Source organism: Sphaerodactylus townsendi, linkage group LG01, assembly GCF_021028975.2.
Source record: "Sphaerodactylus townsendi isolate TG3544 linkage group LG01, MPM_Stown_v2.3, whole genome shotgun sequence".
Lineage (NCBI taxonomy): Eukaryota > Metazoa > Chordata > Lepidosauria > Squamata > Sphaerodactylidae > Sphaerodactylus > Sphaerodactylus townsendi.
The window spans coordinates 175,923,177-175,938,180 of record NC_059425.1 but is presented as its reverse complement, the minus strand read 5'-3'; the positions used below and the strand labels follow the sequence as shown (position 1 = coordinate 175,938,180).

The following is a 15,004-nucleotide window of genomic DNA, read 5'->3' as shown; positions in this document are numbered from 1 at the left end:
CTACTAAAATTTTTGGATCCCACCACTGATGCAATCCAGTGTTTTAGAGTGAATTCATACAATCAAGTTGCTGGGACTATTTTTCCCCTGTTTTGTATGCAGCTCCTCTTCCAAAAAGCTTATTCTCATTCGTAGTATTATACCACGTTGTCTTCACAACTGCTGTGTATGATAGATATGAGGTCAAATCAGCCACCCAGTGACATTCATAGTCAAGAAAGAATCTGATCCCAAGATTCGCGATTAAAAAATCTACATGGTGGCACAGTAGCATTTGTTATGGCATAACCCAGCCCTTGGATGCTGTCTTTGTGTTTTGTGACTCAGTTTTTCCATCCTCTCTTAAGAACAAGCCATCAATTAGTTGAGAGTTCTCATCACTGTAGGAAAAAAAGGTCACCTGAGTCGCCCTCAGAGTACAAAGGTATCTGACAAAGAGAACTTTGACTCTCAGAAACCTATAGCCTGAAAATCTTGTTGGACTCTAAGGTACTCCTGGACTCAAATCTAGCTGTTCTGTGGCAAACCACACAGCTGCCTTCTGAAACTGAGACTCCTTGTTACTCAAGGCTAGCAAATTTCGTATGGTTAAAGACTTTCATGGCCAGAATCAACCGGCTGTTGTGAGTTTTCTGGACTGTGTGGCTGTGGTCTGATAGCTTCTGCTCCTAACATTTCATTTGCATCTATCTTCAGAGGCAAAACTTCACGGGAAAACCCCAAGCCGTTATACAGTGGCTATAATGAACTGAAAAATAAGGTGCATGCTAATGCACAAGTATTTAATGTATATACATGAACATGCTTGAATGAATACATGTGTGAAGATTGCAGTCCTGAATCCTGTAGGTCTAACCAGTAAACAGATTCAGACCTGCAATGTTTGTATGTATGTTCATCGGTTGTATGCATTATATATTTGTGTGTTAGCACACACATGTTTTTCAGTTGGTTGTACCTATTACATAGTGGTTTGGGTTTTCCTTTTAAGTTTTGCTGTTCTGATGCACTATACTTTTGCAAGTCATGGTGACAGATGTGTTTTTCCGTGGCAGTGTGGAGTGATTGTGTGATGGGTTATATGTTTTGTCCACCTGGGGGGGGGGGGGGGCATATTAGCATGCATCTGAGTGGAGTTCATTTGCAATCTTTTTTGCAACTGCGTTTGCATATATCTGGGCAAAATTCAGTTTTCTTCTAATGTCTCTAGTTTTTTTGTTGTTGTTGTTTTGGGAAAGTTTCCATTTGGGGGGTTTTAAAGCAAATTTTATTTGTGACTAAAATAATATTCTTTGGTCAGTTTGTTCCTAGAGGGAAATATTTTTAATGGAAAAAGAAATGGAGTTGTGTGTAGAACTGAAAGTACCTCTGAAAGAACTTTTTATATATATACATTTTTCTCTTTTAGTGCTGGTGGCTGGGTTCCAGATGTTGATGACACAGCATTTTCCACAACTCCTCTAGAGAAGATGATCTGGTAGATCTCAAAATGGCAGCGCAGAGGATCCGTTCTGCTAATTCCAGTGGCCTCCCACGATGCAAGTCTGAGGGGACGCTGATTGATCTGAGTGAAGAATTTTCTGAAACCAGCTTCAGTTCTGTCAAAGGTGAGGGTTTCCCTCCCCCGGAAGCAGTTCACAATATTGAACGAAAATTAGTTTACCTACAGGAGTGGGGTCTGCCCATATTGGATTGTTGGGTTAAATGAGACGATGAAGCTCATAGGCTCACTACAGATACCACACTAAGCTAGGGTGCACTAACCGCAGTTAGAGCGTGTTTATAACTTGCAGAGGTGCAGTGGGCAATCCATAGTTTAGACTGATTGCCAGTTTATACTGGTTACTCCCAACTGAATGGGCCGTGGCCTTAAGAGCTGGAGCTCCAACTGTGGTTTCTCAGTTCATCAAACCATCATAGCTGGCACAAACCGTGATCTGCAAATGGTGATTTCTGATTGTAGACATTGCGCCAAGTTTTAGTTAAATAAAGCTAACGGTAACGTGATCTAATGGCTTAGCTGAGTCCCAAGTATAACCATAATCTATTTTCTATGTTTGACTGAATCAGTGTGTCATTTTTATGAGTAAAGGTTGATGGTCTTGGAAATCAGAGACACATCTGAGGGAATCAGCCATTTTCAAAATGACCTGAAGTAAAACAGGAAATGTCAGACAGTGAAGTGACCGTTGTGTCATTACGAGGCCCCTTCCAAACATGCAGAATAATGCACTTTCAATCCGCTTTCAGTGTACTTTGCAGCTGAATTTTACTGTGTGGAATAGCAAAATCCACTCACAAATAATTGTGAAAGTGGATTGAAAGTGCATTATTCTGCATGTGCGGAAGGGGCCCTAAGATGTTATTTATTTTAGAATTTCATCAACGCACAGCTCAAAGGCCCCTTCCACACATATAGGCTAATGCACATTCAATCCACTTTCACAATTGTTTGAAAGTGGATTTTGCTATTCCGCACAGTAAAATCCAGCTGCAAAGTGCACTGAAAGTACATTATTCTGCATGTGTGGAAAGGGCCTAAAAAGAGCTCAGAATCACTTAACTGTGGTTGTTATGTCATTTTTCAAATGACAAACTGTGTTCTGAAGGAGTGAGTTTCGTGAGACTTCTGGCAAAGCTCAGCTTGCAAACATCATGCCCCGGTATAACCACACATCTTTTACAAGCGAGGTTCAGTGTACACAAAGGAGCTTGTGGCATGAAGTGTGAGTGCTCCAGCCTTTACTAGTTAAATCAACTATTCATGTAAATCATGTAAAACAGAACATTTTTCCTCTTGAGATTTTTGAGGTTAAATCAAAATAATGTAGCATTCAGCCCTGTGTAGAAATATCAGGTTCATTTCACATTAATCACCTATCAAAAAGACCCCATGTTGACTTGTGTTTAAGGAAACTGGTGTTCTGAATTCTTGCAAATTTAAATGAACAAGCAGCAAATTTCCTTGACCTGACAAGGATTAAAGATAACTAGAATTAATGACTTGGATGGTGTTATCAGAGCAGTTTGCACTAAGAAGTCTTCTCAATAAGACTTTTGTTATCAGCATCCTCAAATTAGAGATTACATTAATAGGATTTCCGATGCAGACAGTAATTACACGAAACTGACAAAATCTGATCAGTTGCTATGTAATGCTCTCAGGCAACAAGACCTTGACTCCAAAGTATATGTCAGAAATGTCCTGGGACAAAATTTGGTGGTTTGTGTCACTGAAACCTGAGGCTAAACTTGACTAGATCTCAGCTCTAGAGAACAAATGCTAAAATTATTTGTATTGACGGGGCGTCACGCTTGTTAGACTTGCTGAAATGTTCACAGGTGGATATGCCCTCCTTGCTGGAAATACAAAAGAAATAAAAATTGGAATATTCTCCATATGTGGTGCGAAAGTGCATTCTAGAGAGATATAAGTAAAACTCTGGAATTACTGAGTTACTCAGTTGATTAAAGCCCTATACTTTTTCTTTGGCAGGGGGCTGACGAAGGCTGTTTTCACAGACATTGGATAATGCCCTCCTGATGTACTATAGGAATAATTCAGAACTGGGTTTTCCTGCTGCACAAAGGAAAATACAGTTGCACATGATTGCTATAGCACAGTGGTTCTCAACCTTCCTAATGCTGCGACCCTTTAATACAGTTCCTCATGTTGTGGTGACCCCCTAACATTTATCCATTTTACAGATGGAGAACACTGATGCAGAGAGTCTTAGGCGACCCCTGTGAAAGGGTCGTTCGACCCCCAAAGGGGTTGCAACCCACAGGTTGAGAACCGCTGCTATAGTGTATCTAGAGTGTATTTTCCAGCAATGTGTAAAGGTACTTTAAATTTAAAAAATGTTAATTGCTACCCCAATTTTGGTACGCAGGTAGTAGAAACAAGGGGTAGGAATGGATGAGCAATTGCAAAGAATGTAGAATAAAGTGCTGATTAATTAGTAGACTGTGTACAAACATATTGGCATTAAAAATGTTGTGTTGGCATTTCCAGTCATTGATCAGTTTTGTGGCATTGGCAACTATTTGTCACAAAGGAATAAACTGTTGGAAAATATTCAGTATTAATATCACTCTGAATATTGCCTTTTTGTTCTTGTGTACAGTATTAATGTAGTGGAATTTGTAGATTTTACCTCTTTTTCTAATTTTTAACTGCTGTTACCTTTGGATGATTAAAAATGATTTTTAAAGAAATATAAAACATGAATTTGAATAGCGGGCCTGCTGTTGCACGTTGAAGAAGGTAAAAGATAAAGTAAGCTTACTCTGTAGTATTCAGGTGACTGGCTCACCTCTCTAGGGACTTTCTTTTTCAGGAAACCCATCAGAGGTCTTGGCCACAACTTCCAAGAGCATGCCCAGCCATTTAGGGCTGTGCTTGTTTTTTACCCCCCAAGGTGGAACAGCAGGGGTGCAGTGGTTAAGAGCAGGTGCACTCTAATCTGGAGAACCGGGTTTGATTCCCTGCTTTGCCACTTACCTGGGGAACTAGAATAGCCTGTGCACTCCAACACATGCCAGCTGGGTGACCTTGGGCTAGTCACAGCTTTTCGGAGCTCTCTCGGCCCCACCTACCTCACAGTGTGTTTGTTTGGGGGGGTGGGGGAGGAGATTGTAAACCCCTTTGAGTCTCCTTACAGGAGAGAAAGGGGAAGTATAAATCCAGACAACTCCTCCTCCTCCTCCTCCTCCACCTCCTCCTCCTCCTCCTCCTCCTCCTCCTCCTCCTCCTCCTCCTCCTTCATTCTAGGTGTGGTTCTAAATTAAAAATCCAGCAAGAGCCGCTGTGGTGTAGTGGTTAGAGGGTTGGACTAAGATCTGGTAGACCCAGTTCACATCCGCATTGTGAAATTAGAAGTGTTTCAGACTTTGAGGGCAACTTCCCACTGACATGAATGCTGTGAACAAGCAGGGCTCTTCATCTGTTCTGATGCTCTTCATTGTTATCTTAACTACGCTGGCAGATTGCTCATATTAAGCAATGCGAAATTAAAGCTAAGAGATCGTGGCTTCCTTGTGTCTCCCGCTAGTCTGCACAGCCTGCCGGCACATCCAGAACTTTGCCCTGCCTGATGAAATCGCTTTCCTGAAGCTACTGAGATGATATGGTGATCAGCAGCCTTTTAAAAGTCCTGTGCCCACAAACGCCAACCACGTCAATCCTGTTCGGAAGGAACTCTGACAAACTGCTCTTGTTGGAGGATATCTGTTTAAGGCACTTATCTGCTGTCACTCTTTCCCCTTGCAGCCTTTGCAGCTGCATGTAAAAACTAGACAGCGAGGCATCAGGCCAGCAGGCAAAATGTCAGAAACGATTGCAGTTGGACTGTTTGAATTAATGAACTGTTGTTATCCAAAACCCCATCTCTGTTGAATCATTTTGACTTGGGCCTGTGTCTCTTGGGTGTCTGACTCCTAATAAAGCACCTTGCCGCCTTTTTGAAGCACCGCCCAGTTACTTCCTGTGGGACAGTTAGGTGTCATAATGGTTCCTTCTGGGGAGCTGAAGTCATGTTGTGATTTTTGATTAGGGCTGAATTCTCTTGGCTAACAACCAGTGGCAATCAGTGTTGCACAAGTGGGGACCTGCAAGAAACATGTGGGAATGACTGTACCATTGCCTCCATACTTGCTTCCTCCAGCCTGGTGTAGTGGTTAAGAGCAGGTGCACTCTAATCTGGAGAACTGGGTTGGATTCTCCGCTCTGTCACTTGAGCTGTGGAGGCTTATCTGGTGAACTGGATTAGCTTGTGCACTGCAGCACATGCCAGCTGAGTGACCTTGGGCTAGTCAGAGTTCTTCCGAACACACTCAGCCCCACCTACCTCACAAGGTGTTTGTTGTGGGGGGAAGGGAAAGGAGTTTGTAAGCCCCTTTGAGTCTTCTTACAGGAAAGAAAGGGGGTATATAAATCATCCTCCTCCTCCTCCTTCTCTCTTGCAGTTTCTCCCAGCATCTCACTCTTTCTCCCCCCATTGCCACTTTTCTTACTCTCTCTCCTCCATACTTGCCACTTTCTCTTTCTGTCTCCACCCCATCACTCTCTCTTTCTGCCCCCATCATCCTCCTGGTCTCCCACCTGCTTCTTCCTTCCCCTGCCCCTGACAGCAGCTGCTCTCCTGTGATCTCAGCAGATCTCTCCACTACTACTTAGCTCTGCTATGTTTTAATGCCTAATAAAGGTCTTTGAACTTGAACTTGAACTCTCCACTACAGAGATCAGATCCGCTTAAGTTTCCAGCTCTAGTTTGGGAAATTCCTGGAGATTTAGGGATGGAACCTTGGACGGGTGAGCTTTGGGGAGGAAACTGGCCACCATAACCCCAAATTCAGAAAAAGAAACTTTTAGCATTACCTTTATAAGCAGCCATGGCCTACAAAAAAAAGTAAACAATGTAACAGAACAATTGTTGAATAAGAACAGCTGAGCAAAGAACATAAAATAAATGAGTGCGGCTTGCATTCTCTCCCCTGAGGCTTAATTATAGAGTAGGCAAAATAACCAGTTTCCAGATCTCTTGTTCAGGCTGTGTATCTCCACCTAGCTCTGCCCTTTTGTTGATCTGCTACCTGATATTAGACTCACATCAGCCCTCCAAAAGAGTTCTTAAGTCTTTCTGTTGTCCAGCTACACAGTTCTGTACTGAGGTGCCCATGATGTATAGCGAATACTACTCTGCTGAGATTCCTGCCTTAAAGTGGAGGGTTGGACTGGACACTGTTGAGATTTCTTTAAGCTCAGAAACCAATGTGCCGTCTTCTTTTGACGTGCTGAGTTGGCAATATCCTCCACTTTATGCTGGCATAAGGCTTAGTCCTAAACGATTCAGAGGAAGAGTTTAAGATTGCTTCCTTTGTTACCCACAATAGAGTTGCCAGCAGAATTAATATCTTGGCCCTTTTGAAAGGTCAAAAAGTGTTATGCATGTAATTTGGCGCATGTATGCCCTACCTTTCTACTTACATTCATATGTAAGGTAGTTCCCAAAGCTATGGAATCCTGAAAAGTTAAAATATTTCAGGCAGCGTGTTTTCATAATGCAGTTGCTACTGAAATGTTTCCATTTGAAGAATATCTGAGATGCAGATGAGTCGCAGCTAAAAGACAGATGTTGTTAAAGGGAGAGGATTCTGACAATGAAGAAAATAGACTTTTAACTTTATGTCCTGTCGCCAGATCTTTCTATTGTTTGCTGTTGTTCATGACGCGCTCTTTTTTTTTTTTTTGCTCTGCAGTGCCTACTCCTAGTGCCTTGATTGGAGACAATCCTACATCGTTTGGAAATGCAAAAGAAGTTGTAGCAATTAAAGACTACTGCCCAAATAACTTCACAACCTTGAAGTTCTCCAAGGGTGATCACCTCTATGTCTTAGATACCTCAGGAGGTGAATGGTGGTATGCCCACAATACCACAGAGATGGGCTACATCCCATCCTCCTATGTTCAGCCTGTAAACAACCGGAACTCTTCATTGACAGATAGTGGAATGATAGACAATCTCCTTGAAATCTCTGATGAGGGAGCCAGAGAACTTGATCTCCTTGGAGACTGGACAGACATCAAGTGGAGCTTAGCAAAAAACAACCCTTTCTTGAATAATGTCCAGACTAACCCTTTTATGAATGGGAATTTACAGATAGCTCCTGACAGGACCAAGGAGCATCCTCCCCAAGCTATGGTGTTGCTGTTTGAGACAGGGCTGCCTACGTTTACAGAGTCAAGTTCTGCCACTAATAGCAGTGTAGGCAATCATCTTGATGAGGTTCCTTCAATGAACGGGTTTGAATTTGAACAGCCAAGCCGGCGGGACAACCCTTTTTTCAGAAGCAAGCGGTCCTACAGTTTGTCAGAACTCTCAGTACTACAAGCAAAATCGGAACATTCAGCATCATCAGACTTTTTCACTGGGTTGAAGTCTCCCACTCCTGAGCAGTTCCAAAGCAGGGAAGATTTTAGAACTGCATGGTTAAATCACCGGAAGCTGGCAAGATCTTGCCACAACTTGGACCTCCTAGGCCAGAATCTTGGTTGGGGTCAGACCCAACCTGTAGAGACAAACATCGTTTGCAAGCTCGATAGCTCTGGGGGAGCCGTTCAGCTTCCAGACACTAATATCAATATTCAAGTTCCGGAGGGACATGTAGCTGTTGGGGATACTCAACAGATCTCCATGAAAGCTCTATTGGATCCACCTCTGGAACTCAACAGTGACAAATGCAGTACCATAAGTCCTGTACTAGAGATTAAGCTGAGCAACATGGAAGTTAGAACCTCGGTTGTCCTGGAAATGAAGGTGTCAGCAGATGTTAAGAATGATCTAGTGAGCAAGAGTTTAGTAGGAGTGCAGTGCTTGCGGAGTGACGTGAAGGATGGCCCCTACACACCAGTACCACTAAGCTACTGCTATGGAGACACAATACAAGTTCAACTGGAGAACCTGGAGCCTTGTATGTATATAGCAGTCGTAGCCCAAGGGCAAAATATTTTGTACCCTTATACTGTTTGGGATTACATCGGTAAAAAAATCACAGTCGGAGTCTACGGTCCAAAGCATATTCACCCTTCTTTCAAAACAGTGGTTGCCATCTTTGGACACGATTGTGCCCCAAAGACACTCTTAGTGACTGAAGTTACACGGCACGTACACTCCACGGGACCTGTGGCGCTGCAGTTGTGGGGCAAGCACCAATTCACCCTCGCAAGGCCACAAGATCTAAAGATTTGTATGTTTTCAAACATGACTAATTATGAGGTGAGAGCCAGCGAGCAGGCCAAAATGGTGAGAGGCTTCCAAATGAAGTTAGGGAAAGTCAGCCGCCTCATCTTTCCCATCATGTCACATGACCCGAATGAGTTGTCAGATTTCACCTTGAGAATACAAGTCAAGGACGACAAGGATAACCTCCTGACCCAGTTCTGTGTCCAAACGCCGCAGCCCCCTCCAAAAAGTACAGTCCGGTCCACTGGACAAAGAAGATTCCTGAAGAAGAATGAGGTGGGGAAAATAATATTGTCTCCTCTGGCAACCACCAGCAAATATCCAGTCTTCCAGGACAGACCAGTGTCAAGCTTAAAATATGGGAAACTGCTAAAAACAGTGGTGCGGCAAAGCAAGAACCATTACCTCTTGGAATATAAGAAAGGGGATGCCATAGGTTTGCTTAGTGAAGAGAAAATCAAGCTGAAGGGTCAGCTCTGGACAAAAGAATGGTATATAGGTTACTATCAGGGTAAAATTGGCCTTGTCCATACCAAAAACGTTTTAGTTGTTGGAAAAACAAAGCCGAACAATTTCTGTGGACCCGAGCTGACCACTAGTGTGTTGCTTGATCAGATTTTGAGGCCTTGTAAGTTTCTCACCTACATTTATGCTTCAGTAAGGACTTTGTTGATGGAAAACATTAGCAACTGGCGATCGTTTGCAGATGCCCTCGGGTACGGCAACTTGCCACTGACTTTTTTCTGCCGGGCGGAACTGGACAGTGAACCAGAGTGTGTGGCTTCGGTGCTGGAAAAACTAAAAGAAGACTGTAATAATTCAGACAATAAGGATAGGAAATCTTTCCAGAAGGAACTCATGTCAGTAAGTATTCTGATTAAATATTGCATTCTTTAATTTGTGATGTGTTGTTTGATATTGTTCTGTTGGGTTTTAGGGTTCAGTGAGACCATCTCTGGCAAAAATGATTCAGGCTGAAATGCTTATCCAACTTGAGGTTCAGAAACTAATCCTTGTGCATGATCCGTACATCCAATTCTAAACTTGTCCCTGAATGTGGATCAAACAATCCTTGCAGTTGGGCCAGGAGGAGATTGGGGCATGTTTCTACAACTAGGAGAATCTTCAACTTTGCAGGAAAATCCAAAACGTTATTTTTTTAAAAACTCCAGATTATAAATTAATCCTTACTGAGATTCTGTGACAGAGTGGAAGAGGAACTAGTACCAGCAGAAGGCATGGGGAAGAGTCAGCAGTAGTAAGATGGGAGGTGGTGATGGTGACAGGATAATCTGTATGGGGAGGGGAGGGGGCAGCTGCATGGAGAGAAAGCAGGGACCAGCATGCGCACCTCAAATTCTTTCTAAATCCTCTCTCTTCAGTCAGCTAGTTGGTGAGACTTGGGCCCCTTCCGCGCATGCAGAATAATGCACTTTCAATCCACTTTCAATGCACTTTGCAGCTGTGCGGAATAGCAAAATCCACTTGCAAACAATTGTAAAAGTGGACTGAAAGTGCATTATTCTGCATGTGTGGAAGGGACCTTGGAGGAGAAAATACATTGGATGGGCTTTTCAAGTCTCCCTCCTCCATCACTCCTGGCTACCTACTCAGGGACTTAGCAGCGACAGCTTACCCTGTGCACTTCCTGCTTCAAACCGCAGCCCGCTCCCCCCCACCACACAGACGTACGTACTGACCAGATGATAACGGGCTGAACTTGGAACACAAAAGATCCTTCAATACACTTTTAGCTGAAAGTCGTCATCTCTACCGCCAGTCAGCTGATTGGGGGCCTCCAGATGAAATCAGAGATCAGTTTCCCACAGCAACTGGCCAGCGGGAAAAAGGAGATTTGTAATAGCAGAAAGCAAAAATAAAGTCTTGTGAAAGCTATTTTAGTTACCATGAGGCCGTTTTCTCCCCTTTTGTAGCAGCTAGTCGTCTATTGAGATGCTGTCTGGAAGAGCAGATTGGTACAGGCCAAGGGCCATGGTGAACAAGGGGAAGCTAATTCTAGACACCTGGCATTGGCAAAAGTATCCTAGACATTAAAGTTGAGGAGCACTTAATTGGTTGATAGCTGCTGCTGTAGTAGTAGTAGGGGATTAATAAAAAAACTAAAGCTAGAATGTTAAGAAAATTGAATTTTGTATTGTTTTGCGATACCACAAAACCCAGGAATATTGTAATAATGAATGCCATCGTTAGTCCAACAGTACTTCAGTAGTTATTGATTCAGGTTTGTTTTCTGATGATGTCATTGGGAGACCATACAGTGTTCTACTTTCTTGTAGATTCAGTATTTTACATTCAAACGATGCAAATTTTTCCAAAATATTTTATTCCTTGAAAGCATCTCAACCTGGCAAATTTCACAGATGTAGCACAAAGGATGTCCACTGTAGGTGCAATTAATTAAGAAGGTAAATTAATTAATGTGGTGTATCATTAAAGATTCCCACATTAGAGTTTAGTTAGAGACCCAGGCAGTATTCTTGTTGTTTTGCAGAGCTGTCAAATGTATCAATTCTTCTATCTCTTTTTCTCTATCACCACTGTAATCTTTCTGTGATCTCTGCATTATGTTCCAGCCAGTGTATCCAATGCAGAACGATTCCACACTGCATTGCTTTGCATTATCCACATAAAACAATGGAAGAAAAAAATGCAAAATGAAACAAATGAGATGTTTTTACTAGTTTACCGTTTTTTTCTCTTTTAAAAATGAATGGGACTCGTTCAGTTCATTTTCTATTTCTTTGTTGAGAATTAATGCACTCTTACAAACACTCTCAGTGCTTAATTTTATGTGGTTTTGTGGGGACTCCTGAAGAGGACAGAATTTTGTTTTGAAATAAACATCAGCTGATTCTCAAAGATCGATGGTGAAACTCTGTTAATTGTTTTGCACGGCAAATAACAATAGTATGAAACCTTGTCAAGGACATGAAGCTACGTGGCATCATCGCTGCGCATGGGAAGCCATAAATATAAAACAAACTGCATCATCTTTCAGACTTGCAAGTACCACCAGTGACATAAACATGATACAATGAACAATATAAATAATTTGAGTGAATGGGACAAGAAATACCTGATGAATCTGGAAAAGTCTTGAGCCATGAAGGACAGTCTTACGCTATGAAGGACAGATATTGAGACTTTTTCTTCTTTTTGTCCAGATTCTTTAATCAGCAAACTTTTGAGTGTCTGCCAAGATTTTTTAGGAAGTAAGTGGGACTGGGTATGGCTTTTGCCCAGCAGGACTTCTGAGTGACTGCTGGAGATTTGTTGCCCGTTCAGATTTTAAAAAATATTACTTTAGCAGCACAAAGATCTACCTGTATTACTGAAACTAAGCTGTGGCAATCGCTTTGTTGCTGATTCCACCTCATGTGGCAACCATTTAGTTGCTGAGCCCACCATGCCACATCAGAATTCAAATTGTACCCATGGGCTCAAAAAGATTAGAGAGAAAAATGCATCACTGACAGAGTTGGAAATTTGTTCCTTCTCTGCAGGTCTTGAAACATGTTCAAACGACACACTTTTCTTCGTCAGATCAATTCCTGCTCTTTCAGGCCGGTATCTGACAAAGGGAGCTTTGACGCTTGAAAGCTTGTACCCCCAAAATTTTGTTGGTCTCTTAAGGCAGTATTAGACTTGAGTCTTGTCCTGTTGGAGTAAGTTCCTTCCTCAACAGGTTCAGAATGGGCTCAAGTAATACTGGTTGTGGTGCATTTTCCGGGCTGTGTGGCCGTGGTCTGGTGGATCTTGTTCCTAACGCTTCGCCTGCATCTGTGGCTGGCATCTTCAGAGGTGTATCACAGAGAAAAGTCTGTTTCACACTGTGTCTAAGTGAGAAGAGAAAGTTTAGTGGGGTATATTGTCCCAGGGTGGGGAACCAATCATTAAGTGTTTGGGTGGAACTTGCTATGCAAAGGTGTGGTTGAGTGCATTGTATTACGGGTGGGGTTATCAGTCCATTTTTTAAGTACTGGGAGCCAGGCTTTGCTAATTTTTAACGTCTCTTCTTTCCTGTTGAAGTTGTCTTGGTGTTTGTGACTTTCAATGGCCTCCCTGTGCAGTCTGACATAGTAGGCTTCTGAATTGTCCAGAATTTCAGCGTTCTCAAATAAAATATTATGTCCAGTTTTGTTTAACACATGTTCCGCAACTGCAGATTTTTCGGGATGGTTAAGCCGACTGTTTGTCCTGCAAGTCCCTGTGAGAATTTTGTGTTAATCATAGTTATTTGTAATGTCTTATTCAGCCTGAAGCAGAGAAACATTGTAATTCTAAATAGCTGCCAAGAATCCTGAAGAAGACTGACTCTCCTTACTTTCCTCTCCAGCAGCTTTTTGATGAATCCCTGTAGTTTTGAGAAGTTTGTTCTTTTGAAATCTGACTCAGCTGGACTCCTTTGGCAGTTTTCCATTTGATTACATGCTGGACTTAGTAGCTGAATAACTACTGTTCTGTGTTGGGTCAGCAGTTCTCACTTCAGGTCCAAAACATCACCTAGAACCATACATAAGTCACCTCTGGTTAAGTCAGTTCCATGACTGATTGCATCAAGAAACAGGCATTATGGTATCAAGAACGTCTGGATCTTTGTCACAACTCAAAAATATATTTATTTTATGTATTTCATTTTCTTTACATTGCACCCTATCTTTCTCCCTAATGGGGTCCCAAGGACATCCACGTTCTCTTGAATTTTATTCAGCAGCAGCAGTGTGAGAAACAGGGCAACTTGAAACATACAGGATAAGGAGAACAAGGGTCTTTGATTCATGTAACATCAAGGAGTGTAATGCTGACATCTTCCAATAAGGATGTTGGACAAGCCCAAAAGGCTGTGGGAACTGGGAAAATCTCCACCTTTTTGTATGATTGATTGATGATGAAGGCACTGGGGGTGTATTCTTTGTCGCCATTTTAATGTAACTTGTCATTAATACTATAAAAGTAAGAACGCACTGCCATTTTGGGGTTGCTCCCCTGATCTTGCCAGCTGCCCGAGTTGGCTAAATAAAGTCTTTTAAAACTTTATTTCATTTTGACTGAAGCCTTTTTTGAGCTTTTTATTATTTATCAGAACTCAGTTCTAACAGTATCAAGAACGTCTGGATCTTTGTCACAACTCAAAAATATATTTATTTTATGTATTTCATTTTCTTTACATTGCACCCTATCTTTCTCCCTAATGGGGTCCCAAGGACATCCACGTTCTCTTGAATTTTATTCAGCAGCAGTGGCGTAGGAGGTTAAGAGCTCATGTATCCAATCTGGAGGAACCGGGTTTGATTCCCAGCTCTGCTGCCTGAGCTGTGGAGGCTTATCTGGGGAATTCAGATTAGCTTGTGCACTCCCACACACGCCAGCTGGGTGACCTTGGGCTAGTCACAGCTTCTTGGAGCTCTCTCAGCCCCACCTACCTCACAGGGTGTTTGTTGTGGGGGGGAAGGGCAAGGAGATTGTAAGCCCCTTTGAGTCTCCTGCAGGAGAGAAAGGGGGGGATATAAATCCAAACTACTACTACTACTACTCCCCTTCTTCTTCTTCTTCTCCTTCTCCTTCCCCTCCTCCTCCTCCTCCTCCTCTCTCTTGCATTTTATTCTCACAAAAAGGTAAGCTAGGTAGAGAGCGTGTGTGACTGGCCCAAGCAAACTTCCATGACAAATTAGGGATTTTTTTTTCTTAAATAAACAATTTTTAAAAAGTTAAACAAATAATTCAAATCTGGGTCTCCCAAATCTTCGTCTCAGCACTCTAACCATTACACCACACACTCACCATACTGGAGTTCTGGTCATAGAACCCCTTGATTGACAGGCAGTTTGAACAGAATTCTAAGGACAACAGTTGAAAATTGACAGTTGAGAGTTAACGGTTGAAAGAGAGCTGCTAACTGACAGTGTGGAACAGGGGTGTCCAACTCTGGCACCCCAGATGTTAGTGGACTAGGATTCCCATCAGTCCCTGCCGGCGTGGCGCCAGAGTTGGATACCCTTGGTGTGGAAGATAGTAGAGTGGGATGCAACTTGTTTGGAGAGGATTCTCCTTTGGAACACACATTAGTTTAAGTTCAAGCAGGATCAATAATTAGTTATAAAGGGAAATATCTCTAGAGAGAGTGATCTTGAAGAGATTAAATCACTCTTTAAAAAAAGTATCTTAGGCAGGTTTAAAGAAATAAGCTGGTAAATTGGTTATTCATTCGTAACTCCTCATATTTAAAGCTGTAGTTTGAA

General features: G+C 42.3%; 1 protein-coding gene across 1 annotated transcript in view; it reads left to right on the top strand.

The window, feature by feature from the left end:
- Positions 1 to 15,004, top strand: part of SH3BP4 (SH3 domain binding protein 4) — a 59,513-nt gene that overhangs the window by 29,899 nt on the left and 14,610 nt on the right. Inside the window, exons 2-3 of the mRNA XM_048500414.1 lie at positions 1,409 to 1,607; positions 7,261 to 9,608. Of these exons, the coding sequence (XP_048356371.1) occupies positions 1,490 to 1,607; positions 7,261 to 9,608 (2,466 nt within the window). The 5' untranslated portion in view covers positions 1,409 to 1,489. The remainder of the gene's footprint in view (positions 1 to 1,408; positions 1,608 to 7,260; positions 9,609 to 15,004) is intronic.